We start from the raw sequence: 22,259 nt of genomic DNA on the forward strand, positions 1-22,259 counted from the left end.
GGCCCCCGTGGCCCCAGGGCCAACGTGGCCCTATGGCCCCCGTGGCCCAAGGACCCACTGGCCCCGTGACCCACTGGCCCCGGGACCCACTGGCCCCAGGACCCACGTGGCCCCAGGGCAAACGCGGCGGAGAAGGCCGGATATATTGAGTGACTACCGCCATCTAGCGGTCATCCTGAATATGAAACCATATTTAGTGAGCCTATACCCTTTAAACAGATGTTTAAAGGGCACTATAGCACTTGCTATGAAGACAATGTGTTCAATAATACATAGATATAAGTATGCAAAGGGTCTTTCAGCTAAAAAATACCATTGCTGTTGCAGTGCCCTAATGAAAACTACTCAACGTTTAGCCACTTGGTGTTTCAGTGGCAGTCTATTCACAAACCAGATTTGATCAGTTAGGACTTTTTCAAGACATTATTCATCTTGCCAATGCCTTTTTCTTTGTCAATCATCAAGGATAAAAAACAAACAAACATGTAGATGTGATGTAATAGTCTATCAATATAATATCATGCCTGTAATATCAAGATGAACTGATGGCTCACACGGGAGACGGCGTTTATCCCACTACCTCTAAACTCAACATCTTTCATTACCTAGCCCGAGCTCGTCTTCCGTAGCCTACTAAGCCTGAATCTGGAACTTGATTTTCGATCAGCACCTTCTCAACGGAGGGCGTTTCGAGGGAACAGAGCGGCAGTAAAAGGACAATAAAGCCATACCTACTACTGAAATAATGGTCTGCTAAAGATTTGATGACTTCGCTATTCTTCTCATCTCCAGTGGGAAGGCCGTCCCCCGGGCAAATGCCAGACGTCAGCCACATCCGGTGATCTGATACAGAAAGCCTCAATCAATATGCAATATTCATTTTATAAATGAACGTCAGGATGATGTAGTCCCCCGTTCGTTGTTCAACAATACACCTGTATATAATATAACTTATGTTATATTATATTAGTTATGTTATATACATATCATATGTTATATTATATACATGTTATACTATATACATATGTTATATTATATGTTATACTATATACATAGGTTGGTAGTTAACTTCACCAGCATGTTACCTCATCCATTCACTTGAAAGGCGGCTGGATTCGCGTGATCACGACGATCAAGCGGGAATCCTCTCGCGAGGCTTCACGTCACGCGCAAGGTTTACAAAGACGACTTTGTGAGAGTTTGTGTAACGAACCATCAGGCCCGTCTGGTTGTGTACATGTGTAACCCACTGTACGACTTTTAGTGTTCCGATCTTTCAAATTGGACCATTACTTTAACATTGCAACTCATTTAAACATATACACAAATATGAGTTTGGACAACCTGTTTCAACAAATCATCTTCACTGAACAGCTGTTATCTGAGAAAACCACGAAGTTAAATGAAGGTCAGTTTATCCTAGCATAAGCTGTGACCAGTGGTTATTAACATGTTGTTATGATAACGATGACCAAATGCTTTCTCATGCAAGCTTTGTGTTTTGAACTATCAGTCAAAGTGTCAGTCGTCCGATGCGAAGAGAAAATAAAGGCCTCCAATGAAAAGCTGATCAAGAATAACCAAGAGCTTTTTAAAAAGGTAAGATGCTTTGATAAACAACTTTATACTTAGAAGAGCTTCATAACATCATGTCTTAAAACACATTGTATAAATATATTTATGTAAATTAGTGGGCCTCCTTCATTATTGAGACACTTAATCCATATCCGCTGCTTCATGACCAATCCCAAGGATCAATGGCAAGTGGCACTTCAAAATCAGTGGCTAATCTCCCCCGGACAACATCAGGGTCATTGAAGGAAGCTTTAGCATGTGGGATATATAAGGCCAAATATTAAATACCCTTATATCTCCAACCATCCCTTCTCTTGATAAGGAACAAAATAAAGTGAAATTGCATTTGTTGCTGATAATCACAGTATAACACACAATCTGATAAGGGACACACTGCTATTGTGTGTGTATTCTATCTTTCTATCTCATTCAATAAAATAATAATACATTCTAAATAAACTTTGTAAATATTCTCTGACATTTGTTCAAAATGGTGATCCCTCCAGCCAAGAGCAAAACAATAAACCCCAAATAATTAAACTGCTGATACCCCTAGTCTCAGAAAGTGGATGTCATGCATGAGGGCGTTTCTTAAAGGCCTCTTCATGAATGATTTGTTTGTTTCATTGTTTTCTGGTTTGGAGAGACCACAACACATATTTCTGCTATGGGATCATAAATTGTGCATATTGTAATATTTCTTTTCTCAGAGTATCTTTCCATGAGTAAATGAGTAATGTCATTGTGATACACTGTTTTATTTTACCACTGCATCCACCTGTCCGCTCAGACTCAGCAGTTGTCTGAGATGAAGCTGCAACACGATCTGATGAAGAAACAGGAGCAACAGACGGAGAGACAGTTGAAGGAGCTGCTCTGCCAGCAGGGCCACCTCGAGGAACATCTGGTGAATAGTGGCCTGATCCGTACTGCGTACACACACACACACACACACACACACACACACACACACACACACACACACACACACACACACACACACACGCGCGCCTTGGAGGGCTGAGGATATTAAGGATTCTCTGCTCTATTCCACAATCAAAGTACAATAGTTTTAAGGCTATCCTACCTTCTTTAGGAATTTATATTGCTATTGCACTGCAATGAGGTACATGTGAGGCAAACCTATGCCAGCAGATTGCCAGTTATCTACAAAATAAGTTAAGATGCATCTTATAATTGGCAATATATAAAACAGTATCAAAAAATACCATTTATGCTAATCCACAGTTTATTCATGACAGGATCGAATCAGAACGGAGGCCAGTGAGGAGCAAGAGCAGTTTCTGGAAGAGATCGGCAGATTTAACAGCTGCTTCAGCCTGGTTGGGAACAGAGAGTCAGTGACTGGGAGCCAGGCACAAGCTGAGATCGTCCACCTTCAGGAGGAAGTGGACTCCATACATAAAGGTAACGCACAACGAGTACCTCAAACACAGGTGGTGTGCAGAGTGCTCTGCTAAAACTTACTCAACAGTTGATTTGGTACTAGTCTTTATTGATGTTATCCCTTTAGATTACTCTGCAGGACTCAATAATGGACACCTCTCATTTCAATGCATGATAGCAAGCATAACTATACTAATATGAGAATACGGTAAATCCCCTTGAACATGTCCATAATGAAAAATGAAAAATATAACTTAAATCAAAACATAAAACAAATATAATATATACAATAATCCAGGCTTTGGAGGTGTAATGCAATAGAAATATAACGCACCCTTTCATTTCAATGGGCTATTATGACACATTAATTTCCGCCCCATAGTAATCAGCCCAGTCACAGAAGATGAGAAAGAGATTTGGTTTGGCAACTAACACAAAGCTCTCTCGTTATCTGTGTCCTTCTAAGACTTTGCTGTTTTGTCTCTCAGAGATGGCGCTTGAGCACCAGAAGAATGGTCGTATGAACTCCCTGCTGGAGGAGAACAAAGCCCTCCAGGTTGAACTTAAAGACCTGGAAAAAATTAACAAAGGTAAAAGCAACATCTACATTTTTCGTGTCAAATCCACTCACTGCTTCTTCCCTTGGTGCCACAAGACTCTGTTAACCGTAAAGTTAATTCTGTCAAAGTTATCTTTGGAAACTGAACACTATGCAAGAAAAGTGAGATAAGGCCAAGGATAGATATAGACATAAACCTTGGCAGAGAGAGAGAAAGAGAGACAGAGATAGAGCGTGAGAGAGATAGAAAAGTCGTTTCAACCTTGCAAAAATTGTATAATATTAGGAACCCAGAAAAAAGGTTTTCTAAGAAAAATTGTCTGTGTGTTTTTTGTAGACTTGGATCTGCAAATTACGGGCGCCAAGGCAGTGACAGAATCTCTGAGAGCAGAGAGTGTGACGGTCAGTCTGAAACCCCAAACAGACAGCATCTGTCTGAGGTGAGTTCTTTGAGGATAACAACACAAGAAATATTTATATATATTATTTTTTTATATTATATTTTGAATATTTCTATATATATACTGTATATATATTTGCTGATTTGCGTGAGCATGGTGCTGATGTGCATGTGCTCCTCTGCACGGTGATGATGTGCACATGCACATCACCAAATCCAATAGAGCTCTCTAACCCTAACCCTAACCCTATAATATAATAACATAACAAGAAATATCATGCGGGCACACTATGAATGCGAGCCACATCTTTCGGGGTTCTTTCTAGCACAAATACCGTTTTCAGTCTGCAGTTTATGTATGTGTGCTTTGTAGGCGCCCAACATCATTTCAAATGGAAATGTATTCAATAAAAAAAGCATATTTTTGCATGGCTGATAGCAGAGCTGGGCCACTGCTAGATACATGAAGGTCAAACACTGGTGTTGTTTTTCAGGGTATGGTATGGGATAGTGTGGTGTGGTATCATATATTTTCCAAATAATGGTTTACTCAGCACAACACAGTACAGGGAGGTCAGCCTGAGGTCATACAGAATAAAAAATACAAAATAAAAGCAATAAAAAAATTGAAAGAAATATCAATGAGAAGGTCTCACAGTCCTTTCTCAAGTAAATCTATAAGTTTAGAGAGTCTTAATGTTCTGCATCCACAATATTCACATTGTGGAAACCATCACTAGTATGCACATTTCTTAATAAAAGCAACTTCCAAACTTTCAAATAAAATGTGGATTTGGCTTGCAGCCTAGAGAGAAGCTCTTGAAGTGCTGTTTTGTTTGCGAAAATAAATGGAGAAAGAGTGGGGAGTTTTTTACTGGCAACCACATTGTCACCTTAAAGTGAACAAATTGTACCAGCCATGTTGTATTGGTGGAGCTTGCAATTTGCAGACCATTGGTTGGTATAGTGCATTGATAAAATAAGTTCACATGGGTTTATGGACATTTGGTGCATTGATGGATCAGCTCAGGACCGCAAGCACAGCGTACTTTGAGTGTGTCGGGACACTCTCAAAGTGTGCAATCAGACATGTTCATTTGCTGCACCTGGTGATCATGAGATCATCACCAAAGCCTGACTCCTGGGAGGCTCGGGCAGAATATGGACCATGGAACAGGGTTCTATCTGAAACAGTTTACTACGTACAACATACTACAGCGTTGTAGATTTTGATGTTACAAACCCAAAAAGTTATATTTATTCATGGAACATATGTATATATATTGTTTATTAAGTTGCCTGTACATTGGGGTTGCTGGTCTAGGGTTGTAGAGATTATTTGTACAATTTAATAGATTTGGTAAAGAAGTTATCCTCCTGTCAAAATGCGTTATCGGTAATCCAAGCAACTGTAGTGTCCATAGTTTACCTACTAAGAATTCTGCTGGTGATAGTACGCCATCTGTGTACTTAAAAGCTAGAATTTGTTAGATTGAGCCCCTCCCAGTTAGTTGGCCAGAGACTTTCAAAACAAAACATATGTAACAGTATATTGTCCACTCTTAGTGGCTTGGCAACTGTGTGATGTGAAAAGAGCAGCTTGGCTGGCTGGGGGAGGGAGAGTCGGAGGGGTTTGGGGTGGTTGCTAGTACTATTCTTTTGAACAAATAGAGAGGTACGGGCTGGTCAGTATTTTTTATTTTTCAGTTACACAATGTGATTTTATTGATACATTATTGAGTCACTCTCGAACATCATTGACTAGAGATATTTCCAGGTCATTTTAAGCTACACAAGATTGTTAAAATGTTACATTGCTTCTTTAAAGGTGCCATGACATGCCACCAGGTGTGGTGTGATTAGCCGTTAAGAGCCGTTTTCGAAATCTTATGACATCATAAGGGGCAGTGGGCAGTGGGCGTGTCCACCTAGACATGTGCTGGATAGATCAGTCTATCAGCCTACTCAGTGGACTGTAGCAAACGTTGCTCATCTATCCGTCACACATCTAGGTGGACACGCACACCTGTGATGTCTTAAGGGGCTGATTCCCAAAACGGCTTGTAACGGCTAATCACACCACACCTGGTGTCATGTCATGGCACCTTTAAGAATACCGTTATTTGCATACTATGTGTAACTATGATTTTGGACATACTACATACCATTCTCACCCACTATGCAGTATGCTAGTATGAAGATTTTGGTGGACCCGAAGAATGTAGAATGTGTTCCTCCAATTCTGACCTGACCCAGATAGCTCCTTGGTGGGGTAGATCAAGTCTAGCACGCCCCACCCCCCTAACGTGGTGACTGGCCAAACACAAATTATTCGCTAGTCCTTTTTCATGCTGTTTATGCTGATGAACAAAGCCCATATTGCTGTTCTCATTTGTGGTTCATGTGTAGATTACCATTATGTTGACGTGTCTGCCATTTTGATTCTAGAGCGTTGGTATTTTTATTTCCGACATCCAAAAAGAGGTCCATATATATGGAGCTTTTCCCTAAACTTCGCGTTCAAGCATTTTCTTCTAACAGGACAGCTATTTGACCCTTTCAATATTTCCAAATATTGAAAGAGTCAAATAGCTGTCCTGTCAAATAGCTGTCAAATAGCTGTCCTATTTTACTCTTGCTGTAGCAAGAGTAAAATATATGCAGTACATTTTTTTAAATCTACTACATTGGGACATCATTTATAACTGGCACAACAATCTGCAGTAAAATCAAAACATACCATGACAATACTTCTGACGCCAGCGATAAAAATAAAAACAGACCACTGAGAAAGTATGAATTGTAGCTGGGCGTGGGCACCAGAATGACCTGCAACTACACAGGCTGTAGCGCCTTTAGTCGGCCCAGTGGAAAGTGTGGTGGTTATTTATGGCCAACGCTGGCCATTTCTGTTGTCAGCAGTCCAATACAAACGTGAAAAACTGCTCAAAAAGCTTCCGGCAGGAGTGGAGGTCTCGCAGTGTAAATAATGGGTCATTAAGGCCTTTTGTCTAATTAGGGCTCTGTTCTGTTGCCTGTTTGATTCATATGGTGTCCCAGCTAGAAACAAATCTGGAAAGGAAGCCTAATGTGATTGAAGCAAGAGAGAATAAGTGCAGAGCAGCGTATAATGTATAGATCACAGGATGCTCACCTATCTATCTCTTTATTGCAGGATCTTTATCCAAGAAGAGGGGTTGGCTTGAATATATGAGTCATGTGTGATGAATAATCAAAACAATGTTTGGCCTTTCATATCAATAATGAAAAATAATGATTGCATACGTAAGTATGCAATCATTCTTATTATTATAAAAAGTAACGTTTTCTCAAATAACCATGACTTTCTGAAGGAATTTGTACAATATTGTACAGCAATATTGCACCAGCGACAAGCTGAAAAAGCGAGATGTTGACACAAGACTGGCATGTCTAGGGATGTCTAGAGAGGGTAGGCTGTTTTCATTCTGAAACAGGGGTTACAGCCTACAGATCCATGAGATACTGTATGTAGATCCATCTTTAGTGTCACGCGATTAAACCACACAGTGGTGCTTCAAAAACCATGTTGGACTGATGTACAGCATGCATTAGTAAGTTACTAGTTACTGCTTTTGGACACATTTTCAGGTTAGATGACAGCTAAAGAAACAGCTAATGTTTAGACAGATTGTTTGCAAAAAAATACATATTTACGTTGGAATAATGACTAAAATGTCTGTGCAATTTGGCAATGTCATTATAATATTACAAATCAGTCAAATAAATGGATTGATGTAAATCAAACGTTTATGCCAATGTCTCTATTGATTGCCATATCCCAATGTGCTTTTGAGCAAATGGAAAATTGACCTCTCAGCACATACAAAGGTAAATCAGTTTAACAAAAACCATTAACTATTGATGTGTTTGATCATGATTTCCTCATGAAATACAGTGATGAGTGAAAAAGGGTTAGGGTGATAAAGAAAATGGGATTTTTGTCAAACATCTTTACCGTGTGTGTGTGTGTGTGTGTGTGTGTGTGTGTGTGTGTGTGTGTGTGTGTGTGTGTGCGCGCGTCTGTTTGTGTGTGTAGTTTGTTTGGACCTCAACAGCTAAGAGATGGTCTTTACTTTATTTGATTAAAGGCAGGAGATCAATACTGTTCCAGGAAGGAAGTAACGCATCTTCCATGTGCTGATGCTTCCAATTCTGACAGCACCTGCCCTGCCTTGTCCTTGCTTTTATCTAGATGATTACAGATATTTCAAATATCACTTTGGAATCCTCTTTCCTGCATTGAACTAAGTCACTTCCCATCCGAGAGTAGGACAACTGAAGCCTGCTTTATTAAACTAATTTCTCGAAGATGTAAGACATCATTCTATTCCTGTCTGTGTATGGTTTCTTCTTTCATTGGCTGTCCGAGAGAGTAGAAGTCCTCAATTTTCCTTCATCATCATCAAAATCATAATTCTATAATCATCATCATTTTACAATCAGTCCCATAGTCCCATAGCAGGCATAATAAGCCCATAGAACCTCATCCTCTTAAAGCGGCTTTAAGAGGATGAGGGCGAAAGGGAGAGACTAAGAGAAAGAGACTCATTCACTCTTATGATTATATGTCCTGGAATGAAGCCATCAGTCATGTCTTCAGTCACCACACTGTCCCTTTAGAAGCCATGTTTAACTCCCACATTATTGATTGTGAGAAACGGAATACATCAAAACGTTTGAGAGTGCCGGCCTCTAAAAAAAAAGTGTTTAGTGGGCAAAACCTGATGATGGCTACCGTAATGGAAGAAGAAGGTCCACTGTCATATCAGATTGCTATGTGTTATATAAATACTGTGTGCATGGGGAATGCGGGCAGAGAAGTGGCTGTGTGACTTGATTAGATGTCAATTTGTCAATTTCTCCAAATGAATGTGGGCTTTGAAATAAAACTCATGATTTACACATTAATTTAATTTACCATGAAAACAAGGTTCTGATTTAATGCAACAGATCAAACAAACAGATACCACCAACCACTCATCCCACAATATCACCAGAACATTTACCAGATATCTGTATCCACTGACTGGTTAAAGTCACAATATGTGATGAGCCCCTACCAGTTAGTAGCTGGGATACCAAAAGGTGGCGCTGTATCTTTGAGACGTAAACCAGCTTAGCATGGTTGTCTGTGCGGGGTTTTGGGAGTGCAATAGTTCGGTTAGAGAGAGGCACGGGCTGGCCAGAAGTTTTGTAGAATATATAAATTACAGGATGTGATTTTTTAAAAACACATTCGATCAGCATTGACAGATATGTTAAATTAAAAAATAAAATATGAGCTAGTTAAAATGTGCACATTGTGAACTTAAGCATGTCCTTCCTTCCAACTAACTGAACTTCAGCTGCAGAGCTGACCATTTTTACGTTATACATAAAAATGTTTAAATGATGTTTCTTTAACATGGGTTTGCATTTGACATTTGTCAACAAACTAGATGTGTTCAAACTTTTCTACGTAGAAAAGCCAAACCAGGGACAGAGGTCGCAAACTAACCGTGGCTAGAAAAACTTTTTTTTTTCTCTCCAACCTGTCGTATTATTTCCGTATTTTCCCTGACCAATAATTAAGGACAATAATACAAAATGAGGCAAGCGGTTGTGTTTGGGAAAACAAATAACACGTTTGCCAGGAAAACAAAGAAAATGTCAGTGTGTGTGTGTGTGTGTGTGTGTGTGTGTGTGTGTGTGTGTGTGTGTGTGTGTGTGTGTGTGTGTGTGTGTGTGTGTGTGTGTGTGTTACCCCAGGTTAAAGAAGGAGCAGCAGCTGCTGAAAGAAGGGGACTTGGAGCTTGTGCGCGAGGCCCTCAGTTCAGAGATACACTTTCTACAATCTGTGAGTACCTCACTCTGCTTGGGCCATGATGTAAACAGCATGCATGTTATTGTTACTTTGTGTTTTAATCGTGTTCTGAGGGGAAAGTAAGTTGCTTGTTAATTGTTATGAAGTTAAAGGAACAAGAATTTGAAACTAAACTTAAAAACAATCCCTCTCTGCTCCATCCCTCCTTACCTTTCTCCTCCATTGAGATGTGTTCCGTTTCACACAACTGTGATTGACAGTTGCATCAAGATTGATTTCAAAACAATGTGGGAATGTTTGGTCAGCGATGGCCGGCGGAGGTCTTTAATCTATACTGGCTCGTACAGAGGCAGGTGCAGTCAGCTCTAAACAGATATTGTCACACACTTATAGAGGACGGATGGCAATGCCATTTCAAACCAATTACACTCAAATAGTAGCTCTAAAATCTTACCTAAAGCGCCTTTAACTGCCAAGCGAGAAAATAAACCGATACACATCAAAACAAAGTGTATGTGTGAACCATAGACTGTGTATAATAGGTTTGAACACATGCATGCTCACACACAGAAACACTAAAGATACACAAGATAATAATAATAAGTCCTTACATTCTTCAGTTTCAGATGTGTACCATAACATTACTTTATGATAGAAAAAAGCATCTGGGATGGTTATTTCTTGAATCTTGTACAAGTCATCAAACTAAGTGCTGTTTTTTTTTTTTTTAGAAATTAAACACCAGAATGTGCAGCCAGCCACTTTAAGGGGAGTCACATCCGCTGGAACTCATTGTGTTTTGTAGATTGTTGGACATTTAGTTTTTTATGTTCCATTTGAATTCAAACATTATTGAACCTATGCTTTGAAACAACAGCACTGGGTCAAAGAAAAAGGTCCCGCCTTCTCATGCACTGCAAAGTAGACATTGAATATGAAATAGTAATGCTGATTCTCCTCTAATAGAATAATAACTTTCCAAGAATATTAAATTGTTTAATAATCTCATCTAGCTCTGGAGAATACTTAATAAAATAAGAAAATACAACCTCACAGTTTGTTCCAGGTCATTGACAGTGTTCTAGCGCCACCTCATGGTATCTCTCTGACGTTGCAATCCACCTTTCTTTCTTTTACCACTAAGCAGCATAAGTGATCGCTAGGAGAAAACATTAACATAATTGATTATTAGAGTGCCTACAGTCCCAAAGGGCAATTCTCTGGTTGGCCTTACTTCTGGTAAGAATGTTAATAAATGGATCCAGAAGTCAATAGCTAATGAGGTTCTGCAATCCCATTTGAATCTGTGGCTGTGACACAACGATGGGATTGGTTGTAATAAACAACAAGCATTTAGCTAAGTCACCCATATGCAATCACAACATAATGCAGGTGCTGTACAACCTGTACAATTTGGCCTTTTGCATTATTACAGAGGCATCCATTGAATCTTCGATAATGTATCACACACACACACACACACACACACACACACACACACACACACACACACACACACACAATAAAAAAAATAATTAGAATTTTGGATTTGAAATTTTTTATTTTTCACCAAATCTCTTCAAAACATCTAAACAATGGTTTCTGTATTTGGTTGTGCATATTATATATTTTCTAATTAAAGCCTATAGACTAGGGCTGCAACAATTAGTCCATTAATAGATTAGTCTAACGACAGATCATCCATAAAATCTAATTTGGATCATCGATTCATTGTTTGAGTAATTTATCAATGATAATATTCCAGTTACATTTTAATAGTGGGTTCATGGATCCTCATAAAGGAGTATATCAATTTTGAATATTTCTTTGACTAAATGATTATTCAAATAATTTAGATGAGATTATTTGACCAAGGAAATATTGCTTAGTTGTTGCCCGACTATAGACGTGTTGCCACAAACATATTCAGCCATCTTAATTATTAACTGAAATCTTTCCAAAGCTTCTAAATCTGTCCCTGCTTTTCGGCCTTTTGGTTTCTCCTAACACACGAGGGTGGCATTCGTGGCAGCTCCAGTAATCTGTTGTGCTCTCAGCTCGGTGATGAACTCCTGGATGATTTGATCCCGATCAGAGTACTTTGCCTGCAGGCAATTCTTGTCCTTAAAATATGCTGACGGTTCGGCAGAAATCTGAATAGCTGAGGCTGGAGACCAACAAGCAAAGAGAAGGGAATGTTAGAAGGGACACAGGCCGGGGACAGTTGAAGTCAGGTCAGAAGGGTACATTTTCACTGTATTCAAAGTGTTAGAACCAAACAATCATGTTTCTCAAGAGAAATGCAATAACAAGTAATCACAAATAAATAGCAAGATCACAAATAAATAATACACTAAAATGGAAATGTTCTACAATGGGAGTGTATTTTATACAGAAGACTCTCGAGGCAAATCCATTTTAAACCTCAGCAAGAGACTTCAGCATTCAGCTTTGGCTCAGGGCTGATGATCAATAGATTAAATTAATCCTCACGATTGCAGACTGCAAGCCTGTTTCCTCCAATGAACTGCGTCGTCCAGCTCCCCGCGGAGCACACTTCATGCGGCCGTCCCCTCCGGAGGAAACTGAAATCATAACCCTGGGAGAAATGAATGTCATACCAGTCATTCTATTCATCTTTTCCAGACACAGATCTACATGCATTCTTCATGGCATTGTGAATAAAGAGCATGCATGATTCAAGGGTTCCTTTGACAGGCCAATTCACCATTTGACGAGGTTCCAGTGACTCACCTCAGTTATGGCCGAGCTTTACCCTACTTCAACCGCAACAATAACCCTCATATGCTCGTATAAAAAAAATGCTTGCTTTCAAAGATATTATTATGCATGTGAGGCTTGAGAAAGACCTGATTTTAGTTTACGGAAAATCATTTATGACTGTTTTGGCATGTTAATAGTGAAATGACTATGTGGTTAAGGTAACAGGGTTTCTGATGAATTGGTAACCTTTGTAAACTGTTTGTTGACCAGAGACATTTTGACCTCTTATTCTAACTTTTACCCAGCTGTAAGTAATCATCCACTGCCTAACCCTGATTTTGCCACACCGCTAAAAACATGCTGCTCATCCATTTTCAACCCAACCTCCGATGAGTCCAGCTCAGCTTGTATGCCTTTAGCATTCGTTTTTTTTTTCAATTTAATGTTCCTCCGTTGTTTTAAGCCAATGAGACGATAACTTCTCCTTCTTCCATCTTCCTCCTTGGCTAATCGCATACTCAGCCAGTATCTTGTGTGTCGAAACATCCTGTCTGCACACCAACCCTCTTATACATAGTATACATTTGATCCACCGTGCAGATACGGTTTGTTTGTCCGATATATGCTAATTTACGGATGTGTAATGCATTCACTTGAGAAAAAAGCGATTGGCCTGTTTTCCTGAAATATTTATGTTACATTTCATAATTTATGTTATATATTTATGTTTAGATTTAATAATTATGTCTGAATGGGATTTCCGTCTGAACAGCCGCATAGTCCTGAGGTGTCAGCAAAGTCAACAAAATAATAACAACACCATCAATATTACTTTAAACAAGAGCATCTCCCAATGTCTCAAACAATAAATCTGTCTTAAACTGAACAGGCAGGACATGTGTGATCCCTGAAAGCGAGCTCTCAGGTGAATGAGAGCTTTTCAGTATTGACCATGTTCTTGTGGTGCTATATTTTCGTAGGTTATAGTTCACCCACACACACAGCCAGAAGCTGTGTGGGATATAGAGGCGTCCCGGCAGAGACCCAGTAAAGGCAGAGGCTCACCAAGCTGACAGTAAGAGGCCGCAGAGTACCAATAGTACAGGAGCTCTCTACTTGGGGAAATCGATTCATGCAAGCATCACAATTCTTTGCTACTTAACTTGTGTCGTCAGGTTGACTCAAACATCTTCAATGTTATCTTCGTGGGAGTAAATGAACGATACATACTACAGACTGTGGTATAGTCAAGTGGATTCCATTAGTCAAAAAAATTCCCAAAAAATAGTAAATAAATATTATTGCAATATTTACAGAATCACAATAATTACAGATTCGCAATGATACCCACTCAAAAATGTGATATCATATATCTGGAGGTCCCTGTCGATTCCAGTACCTACTCTCTGGACCTCATTGTTATGACTTTCGTTATTATTAGTAGTTATTTATTTTCTATACAGATCTAAGTACCCCTCTCATCCTGGGCCACTGTCAGCCAAGCAGCGCTAATTAAAATGAAACTACTGATTGGCCAACCAAAAGACGGCCAGATTTCTTCTGTCCATAACCCTGTGGGATGTAGCATCAACCCCAGGGAAATCGTTTTCATGAAAGCCCAGAAGTTGGCCAAAAAATCCCACCCACGCTTTGTGAAAATATAATTGGCTGTTGAAACTGACACATCCACTTGAATATCAAAGGTATTCACTACAGCCACAGAAGGCCAAGCTTTCACCCATACATACATCAAAGCCCATACATCTAATTGCTTGGAATATAACCAATAGGGAACAATAACCAACAGTGTACCATGTGTATACAGTACACTAATTTACTGGATATACCATAATCTTCATTTACTTAGATAGGAAGTACTTACATGGTCACACATAGGCTTACAGTAAACTTTCTCCTCGATGTCAACACACACTACTCCTCCATTGCTGTGCACCTCTACTGATGGAGACCCATCATACAAATGACAACCTATAGGCAGGAAGATAGGAATCAGAGAATCAATCATTTAGGATCTCCAACCTAACCTTTTTACATTGAAATGTTTCCCCTCCACTTCTATGATTTTGTTGTCAGTCTGTCCATTTGTGTGTGCTGGTCTGCGCGCCATGGGCCATATTCACCCAGTGGCCATCTTGATTCCATCCTGGTACTTAATGCTTGCTGGGCAGGGGAAACTCAATACTGAGTTAAGCATTCTAGCATTAGGAAACAAGATGGCCGCTAGGGGAATAACACTCCTTACTCAATGGCTACAAGCAGAGCCTATCTCTCTGGTTTGCCTGCTACCTCCCACTGGATGACTGGACTGCTTGATCATTGTAGTCAGCGTTGCCATGGAGCGCAGCAGTTGAGCTCTATCCTCTGCACTCCAGTGGGACAAGACAGAACTGTCACAGGACGCGGCTGCAACCTGTTGGAGAGAGTAGACACAACAACTTAGCATATGGTGCTGTTTCTAGCCATGGCTATTTTGGTCCCTTCTATCTCTCGTTAGAGAGAGTTAAGTTAATGGCATTCTCTAGTCTAGAGAACACACTGCTGACGATCAATGATAATGATGCATTAATACTTACTCTGGCCTGGTGAAATATGTCAGGGGAACAATCTTCCTGTACACTTCGTTCCTGAACAGTGCAGGCAAGCAGTGCTGCACACACACACACACACACACACACACACACACACACACACACACACACAGGTAGAAATGATTCTCTGTACGGGCTAATTTACAATTTAGTCATTCTACTAACCTTTCTGTTTTGACTCTCTCTTTTCATTCTCATAGTAGGCCTACATACCTGTTAATATGCAGAGACATAGTGGTGTAACTGTTGTTCCCATGGTTGCCAAAGGGTTATTGTGTTGGGGACTGCAAGCCAACCACTGAGGCTGATTCTTTTATTGACCTGACAGTTTACACATTAGCCAATATTTGGCAATATTTGTATTCAGTCGTTGGAAAACAATATTGGGAAACCCTTGCTGAGTCATCGAGTCAGCCTAAAAGCGAAATACAAATAGGGCATTTTGTACAATTTCTTCCAGATTTTATTGCAATTGTTTTGTTTGTTTGTTTTGTTTTCCAAGTTTGGAAGTGCAGGATTTTGGTAATTATCTTTTTTGATCTGTGGATTTCCTTCATCTGACATGGGAGCTGGCACTGCATACTGTATATGCATATGTATCACCCCCCCAACAAAATAAAACTGACACACTTAATGGCTCAGTGTGTCAGTCAGTAAGTTATGCCACAATGGAAGGCCGAGTAAATAATTTATATGGATGGCTATTTATAATGTATATCTGACTATCTGGGCATAGCTGAATTATTTACACTCTCTGGGAGAGCAATTGAGCACATCTAACTAAGGGACAATTAGTTTTTATTATTATGTTTTGATTGAAGAAGTAATTTTCCTCACAATTGGCCAAATGTTATGTTTGTTTTTTTCATGTTTTTGATCAATCAGATAAAACTGTTAACATCATCATATCAGTGTTCTTTAAGATACATTTCTGTAGAGACGTAGCTGCTTCTGCCTATAATGTTGAAGAACACAGCATGGCTAAGGTGCACACGTAAAAGACGTAATGGTTTCACACTGGCGGCCTCAGGATTACTTAATAGCTTATTTACTGTTTAAGAACAATTATAAATATAATATCATATCATGCCCAGCCCCTTACATATAAAGCCATTATCAATTTTGGACCTCGGCAGCAATTACTCAGCAAACACTGCTTCAGCATGCCTTCATATCTGCCCTATGTCTCATAGTAGTTTGGGACACACCAGTATTGGTCATTTTGTTTGGCAAACCAAAAGGCAATGCAGGGGACCCCCAGAACGTGCTTAGCCAGCGTTACTGAAGGGCTGATTATGGTCACATGTTGACGCAACGCAAGGAGGTTTACGGACCCATTGCATCTTTGCGGACCCTCCTTGCGTCCACCACAAGGGCCTGACGTGCGCCTTCCAAAAATTTGAACCTTGCGTCGAGGCGATGCAGCCGCAAGGGCTGTGATTGGTCCGCTAACTGAAACCCGACGCAGAACCAAAACAGGTTCACGTCTGCGTCGAAGCGTCTGCGTGGTCCTTGCATTGCGTCGGCGTGGAACCATAATCAGCCCTTTATACATATCACAACATAACACATGTCACGTCAATTACAAATCTAAACTAGGCCATCTATGACATCTAAATCTATGACATCTCTGCTTAATTAGCTACATGCCAGGCTGTATGTTCACATGTAAGCACACCCTTCTGTTGCACCGTTTCTCACCATAGAAACAAAGCTGCTGGTGCTGTTAGATCCTTCAGTGCCTGGCCAGCAGGGGGCCCCAGCTCACTGCATGTGCACATGTGCACATATTACACTGTCAAATGTATTGGATACTACATTACTTATGCTTGCGGTTCATGTGAAATATGTTGTTTATCAACTGGCCTCTACACTCTTGTATCTTAAAATAGGAACTTATGTCATTGACTAAAACTAATATCTGTCAATGATACATAATCATACAAAAATACTAGGCAAATTTGCTTGCTTTTCGCAGCTGAACTTGATATTCATGCTAAACCGTAACAAGACACCCCAGAAACATGATAATAACCAAACTGCGAGTGCTTGGGACCATTATACCCCTGAAGTCCACATGATCCATAGGATGGGGCTATGTGAAGCATGGGTGTGAAGAATGATGTATATGTCCATCTATTGGATGGCAGGCAGGAAGCAGCGGTTAGATAAATCAAACCAAGCCTTAATCTTGCTTCTCAGCAGGCCGTGCCAAGCTAGATGAGAGGAGGCACGCTGACGCCCCACAGAGCTACGGTGATTTAGCTGCAGTATCAACCATTGTTCCCCTGCGCCGACCCATGTCCCCGAGAGGTGCAAAACGAGCCGGGAACCTCGCTGTGTTTTCACCAGGAGTTGACATTTACATCAGTGTTTATCATGGTAAGTATGAGGGCAGATTGCATTAGAAGTCCCATCCAGGGACATATTCAAGACTGAAGTCTGTTTGGTGCGAGGATAAAAAAAAGACACATAGGACGCACACACACACACACACACACACACACACACACACACACACACACACACACACTCACCTTATGCCAAAACACCCACTTCCAGGTGACACTCCCTCCCTGAAACACACATGTGCACTCATGCATTGCGTTGGGCAGCCTGTCCTCCCTGAATGCGCCCTGAATGCACTGTCTAATAGCGCTGATCAATGGCTCGTCGGACAGCGAGTTTTGCTGTCCTTTGTGTCTAACCTTTCTCAAATACCTGTGACATTCTTTCCGTGGTGCGCTTTGTCTCGCCGCGCTTCTAAAGGCATTGTGCCGGGTTGGCCAGCCATGGAGAAAAAGGCCTCCTCTGTTGTCAAATGATTCACATGGGTGTGCCGTGGACGGCCGGGCGCAGGTAATTGGTATTCCAACAGAATCTCTCGCTACATTTCCAACCGATTTTTCTCTTCCTGTCTGTGTGTGTGTGTGTGTCTGATGGGAAGGGGGTACGGGGTGCACGGCTGTACCTCTAGGGAAAGCATTGACGCTCGTAATAATTCCTATTAGCTCTATTTAATGACCCTCTTTGCTGTGAATATGTGGGCTGATTAGAAGGGAACACGTCCACCAAAAGGTCTCTGTAGGAGATATGACGAGCTCTGAGTGGTGCTGGGGACCAGATCACAACACGATACGGTTTGGTTTATTATTATTATTATTATTATTTTTATAATAATTATTTTTATAATTTATTTTTATATTATTATTATTTTATTACCTTTTTTCTTCATAACAAAATGGAAATGGGAGAAAGTTGGTGAAGGGGAGGGCTGAGGGTTGGCCGTTTAGCCGTCCAGCAGCGCTTGCATCGACTAGAGAAGACTTTCAGTTCCAGGAAAAGCAACAATTACAAACTGATAAGATAATATAAGATAGTCCATTTACATGATTATAAAAGGAGAGGCTAGTGGATGCACCGGTTTTGGTCTATTCCACTATGACTAGTGAAATGGTGAAGGACAAACAGCCACTCCACTCTTATCTCGCCTGCAGTTTGCGGCGTAGGTTTTTTCCACACAAATTATTGGACCGTTGAGAAAAACAGCGCTTTGGGGAAATAGGGAAGGAGAAAAGCCCATTTGGACTTAAATGCCGTGTTTGTTTGCCTGTACTTTAAAAAGATCCCAGCAGACAAACCCTGAGGCTCAGAATAAGTGACACAGCCACTTATTCAATCAGGAAACACAAAAACATTTTTACTAACACCTACAGGGGGAAAACTATAATGAGCACTTAGAACACACCACTGCAGCACAAAAACAGAACGTGACGGAGGGAACTGTTCATTTATGTACAAAAAATAAATAAATGTAGTGTTTCGTCTGCCTGCACACCTTACACCTCTCCGACCAGCCGATTTCCTTCACTTAATCATTGGTCTTGGCTGTAAATACTGTCCGCCTGTCTAGCAGACACTCCCCCCTCCTGTACACGGCGCGGCGCCTCTTGTTCTGCCAGCTGCCGTCTCTCTGCTCGGGGGGACCACTCAAAACAATCATGTTATCTTGTCAGCAGATCCGACTAACCTCGTTACCAGGATTCTCATCTCAAAGCCGTACAGCTGGAACTGGCTGCTCCGAACGTGCCTTATCTGCGACAGAGAGAGCGGTACTGCCGAGCATGCATTGGAGGCAGCGAGATCCGTCTCAGTTACATATTTGCTCTACTTTGTGGTTGTACTTTTTGTCTTGTTTGTTTATTTTTGCTCCGGGGCTGTTCACTGGTGTAAACAGCTAATAGGAAGGAGGAGAATGTAAATAGCGATTCAGAAGATACAAGAAGTTACAAGGAGAAACAATAGCAGTCATGGACTTCTCTCAGTGTCACCCCTACTGTTACCGTGACTTGACTCCTGACAGACTCTGGGGAGGGTGTTAATTGGCAGTAGCATACAAACTTGGCACCTACCATGTTAAACAAAACTTGGCACTTGACTTGAATACACTTTATAGTTTTCATTTTTGATGTTAACATGAGTCAGATATCCTCATTGAAAACAGTGGCTCCATGAAGTAATTTACTCAGTACAGCTCAAGTACCCCTTTGAAGTATACTATTGGTATTTAGCATCATCATTATTAATATTCTTGTGGCCGAGGGGCTTAACATTTAATAAGCTGAGACATACTTTTACTCATGGTCAACATGTGACATTGAAGAACTTCAACAAATAGTAATATTTTGTTTGTTTTGTTTTTCGTTTCCTAATGAGTACTCCCTTGAACCTGCCCACTTGCCCCCCATAAGGTAGGTGTGACCCCATGCTGGTTGGATATTTACCATGACAACCTGCTTTAGACTGACTATATATGCGGTTAGTATTTGAGTCGATGTGTGTTTGTGGGCTGTTTGTCTTGGCATGGCCTGTTTAGAGTCTGTCCTCAGACTGACCTACCCGGCAGCCCTTCACTTTGTACAAACCTCATCATATTCCCTACACTGCTCGCCCTTCTGCCTGTTTACTCATTCTCTGAACCCTGTGACAAGGCTTTTACTGAAGTCATTGTGACATTCTTCGGGTCGTCATTAGGTTTTAATCACGGGAGACGCGATTCCCGGGAAATCTGAATCTGATCAAGACTATTTCCTGATTCCCGGGAAAGGTTATGATGGGAAATAAAGTGCAATGACTATTGTCTATTGTTAGTCATTGCGAAACAGCGAAACACTGATCCTCGGGAGCGGGTCCGTGGACTCCAGCCACGCTGGACACACACAACCACGCCGGACACACACAACCACACACAGCGACACACACGGCAAAAAATCTGTGTCCCCCTCGGGAGCGGGTCCGTGGACTCCAACCACGCCGGACACAACTTAACTTTGAGTGATTATTCCCATTTACAGCCGCTGGCCAATCAGTTGCCAGCAACCTGTTTACGTCACACAAAAGTACCTACTCCGCTCGCTTGGAACCTCGACGGAGGTAGTACAAAAAAAAGTACTAGGTACCGGATACTTTTTTTGCCAATGGAAACGCAAAAAAAGGCGGGCCAAGTCGAGGCGAGTCGAGTTGAGCTGGTACTGTCGGTGGAAAAGCGACAGTACCAGTAAGACCCCTAGATAATGCGATTCATAGTCGAGTTAAGCGTGCATGTACGGAGTCGAATTGGATCATGCGTTGAATTGCGTTCTGCGCATGCTCGAGATCTTTTCCCGGGGCCGTGAGCCAGAAGTAGAAGGAGACGATAGTCGTGTTGTTATTGTCGCCGTCGGAAAACAAGAAACGGCGATTTATTTTAAAAAGTGGCGCAGAAGATGGAGGAAGCCGGTGAATGTAGTTAATTGTGTCCTGGCTGCGCGCATGGCATGCATTCATTAAAGGTGGAAGCACACAGACACTACGCTTCGATTTCACCCAAGGCTGAATTAAAAGTACATGTTTTTCTAAATGTGGGTCATCAACAAGGTTGTAAAGTAGTAACTTCGGGCACATCTGTCAAAATAAATGTTTTTTTCTCCCGACGTGTTTACAATCTTTATTCATTCCTTGCGATGCGGCGGGGAATGCCGTATACGGACGGGCGGCGGAGGTGCTGCTCCGGTGGGAGAAAGATGTTTTCAGTAGACAGCTGTCAACTCACTTAGGGTCGGCGATTTATTTAAAAAGCTGGCGCAGTAGATGGAGGAAGCCGGTGTCGTGCCAATGTAGTTACCCCCTATAAGACGTCAACGTTGCTTTTTTATCCTTCGATGTCGGCTCTTCCTATCATTGTGAAGCAGAATTCACCAAGCGTTTGATTGTTCACCCACTAATAGGGAATGTGAGCTTGGTTTAGACCGTCGTGAAACAGGTTAGTTTTACCCTACTGATGATGTGTTGTTGCAATAGTATCATCATCAACATGCATTCAGTACACACTATGTTTCAATTTCACCCACGGCTGAATTAAAAGTACCTGTTTTTCTAAATGTTTCTCATCAACGAGGTTGTAAAATAACTACGATCTTTATTCATTCATTGCGCCGCGGCCGAACTGACGGGGGTATTCTCTGATATTATGAATCTTACAGACTGTGTCGGGTTCTCAGACTCTGGTACTTTCACAACAAGTAAAGACTCCTAATGGGGTTTATCTTGACCATGGGGGAAAAAGGAATTGGGGGAAATTAACTTTGGCTTTGACTCTCTGAAGTCCAGATTGAAACGAACATGGAGGAGAAAGCGATGTTTCAGCAGACAGCTGTCAGTTCACTTCGGGTCCATATCATTTCTCAGACGCTCCATTGTTTCGACCTCTCGGTCGTATGTGGACTCCTCCGCCGGCAGAGCAGCCGGAGGAGTCCGCATACGACGGAGACGAAATGATATCCGAAGTGAACTGACAGCTGTCTACTGAAAACATCTTTCTCGAATGCCGCCTGAGTTTGTTGTTACTGGTAGTAGTAGTAGTAGATAACTTTATTATCCCCGTGGGGCAGTTGGGTTTGCGGCACAGTCGCCAGGCACTTCATGACAGGACAACAAACATATGACAGCAAGTAGTCCATACATCAGACACCAACAGACATAACATGGAGAACATACAACACACACTACGATACACTACATACCCTTGGATATGGCCAGGCCAGCTGGACATAAGATAGCTTATTTTACTGATTTAAGGCTTTTATAGCTTGTGGTACAAAA

At 41.2% G+C, this 22,259-nt stretch overlaps 2 protein-coding genes across 2 annotated transcripts; one reads left to right on the forward strand and one right to left on the reverse strand.

The window, feature by feature from the left end:
* Positions 1–1,329: 1,329 nt before the first annotated feature.
* LOC311350213 (coiled-coil domain-containing protein 172-like) lies at positions 1,330–10,553 on the forward strand (the record flags this gene model as incomplete). The annotated part of the gene is made up of 8 exons (XM_084470217.1): positions 1,330–1,408; positions 1,514–1,599; positions 2,366–2,482; positions 2,838–3,003; positions 3,471–3,572; positions 3,879–3,981; positions 9,732–9,819; positions 10,518–10,553. 8 exons carry the CDS (start codon positions 1,330–1,332, stop codon positions 10,551–10,553), a joined length of 777 nt encoding a protein of 258 aa, XP_084326343.1.
* Positions 10,554–11,327: 774 nt separating this feature from the next.
* LOC311350938 (uncharacterized protein) lies at positions 11,328–15,425 on the reverse strand. Its single transcript, XM_084471039.1, has 6 exons — positions 15,333–15,425; positions 15,105–15,178; positions 14,818–14,941; positions 14,393–14,499; positions 12,280–12,385; positions 11,328–11,953 (listed from the first exon to the last, which is right to left on the reverse strand). Exons 1-6 carry the CDS (start codon positions 15,373–15,375, stop codon positions 11,790–11,792), a joined length of 618 nt encoding a protein of 205 aa, XP_084327165.1. The 5' UTR covers positions 15,376–15,425; the 3' UTR covers positions 11,328–11,789.
* Between the last annotated feature and the right edge of the window lie 6,834 nt (positions 15,426–22,259).

The sequence above is a fragment of the Micromesistius poutassou genome (assembly GCF_964030765.1).
Source record: "Micromesistius poutassou genome assembly, chromosome: 7".
Taxonomy (NCBI): Eukaryota; Metazoa; Chordata; class Actinopteri; order Gadiformes; family Gadidae; genus Micromesistius; species Micromesistius poutassou.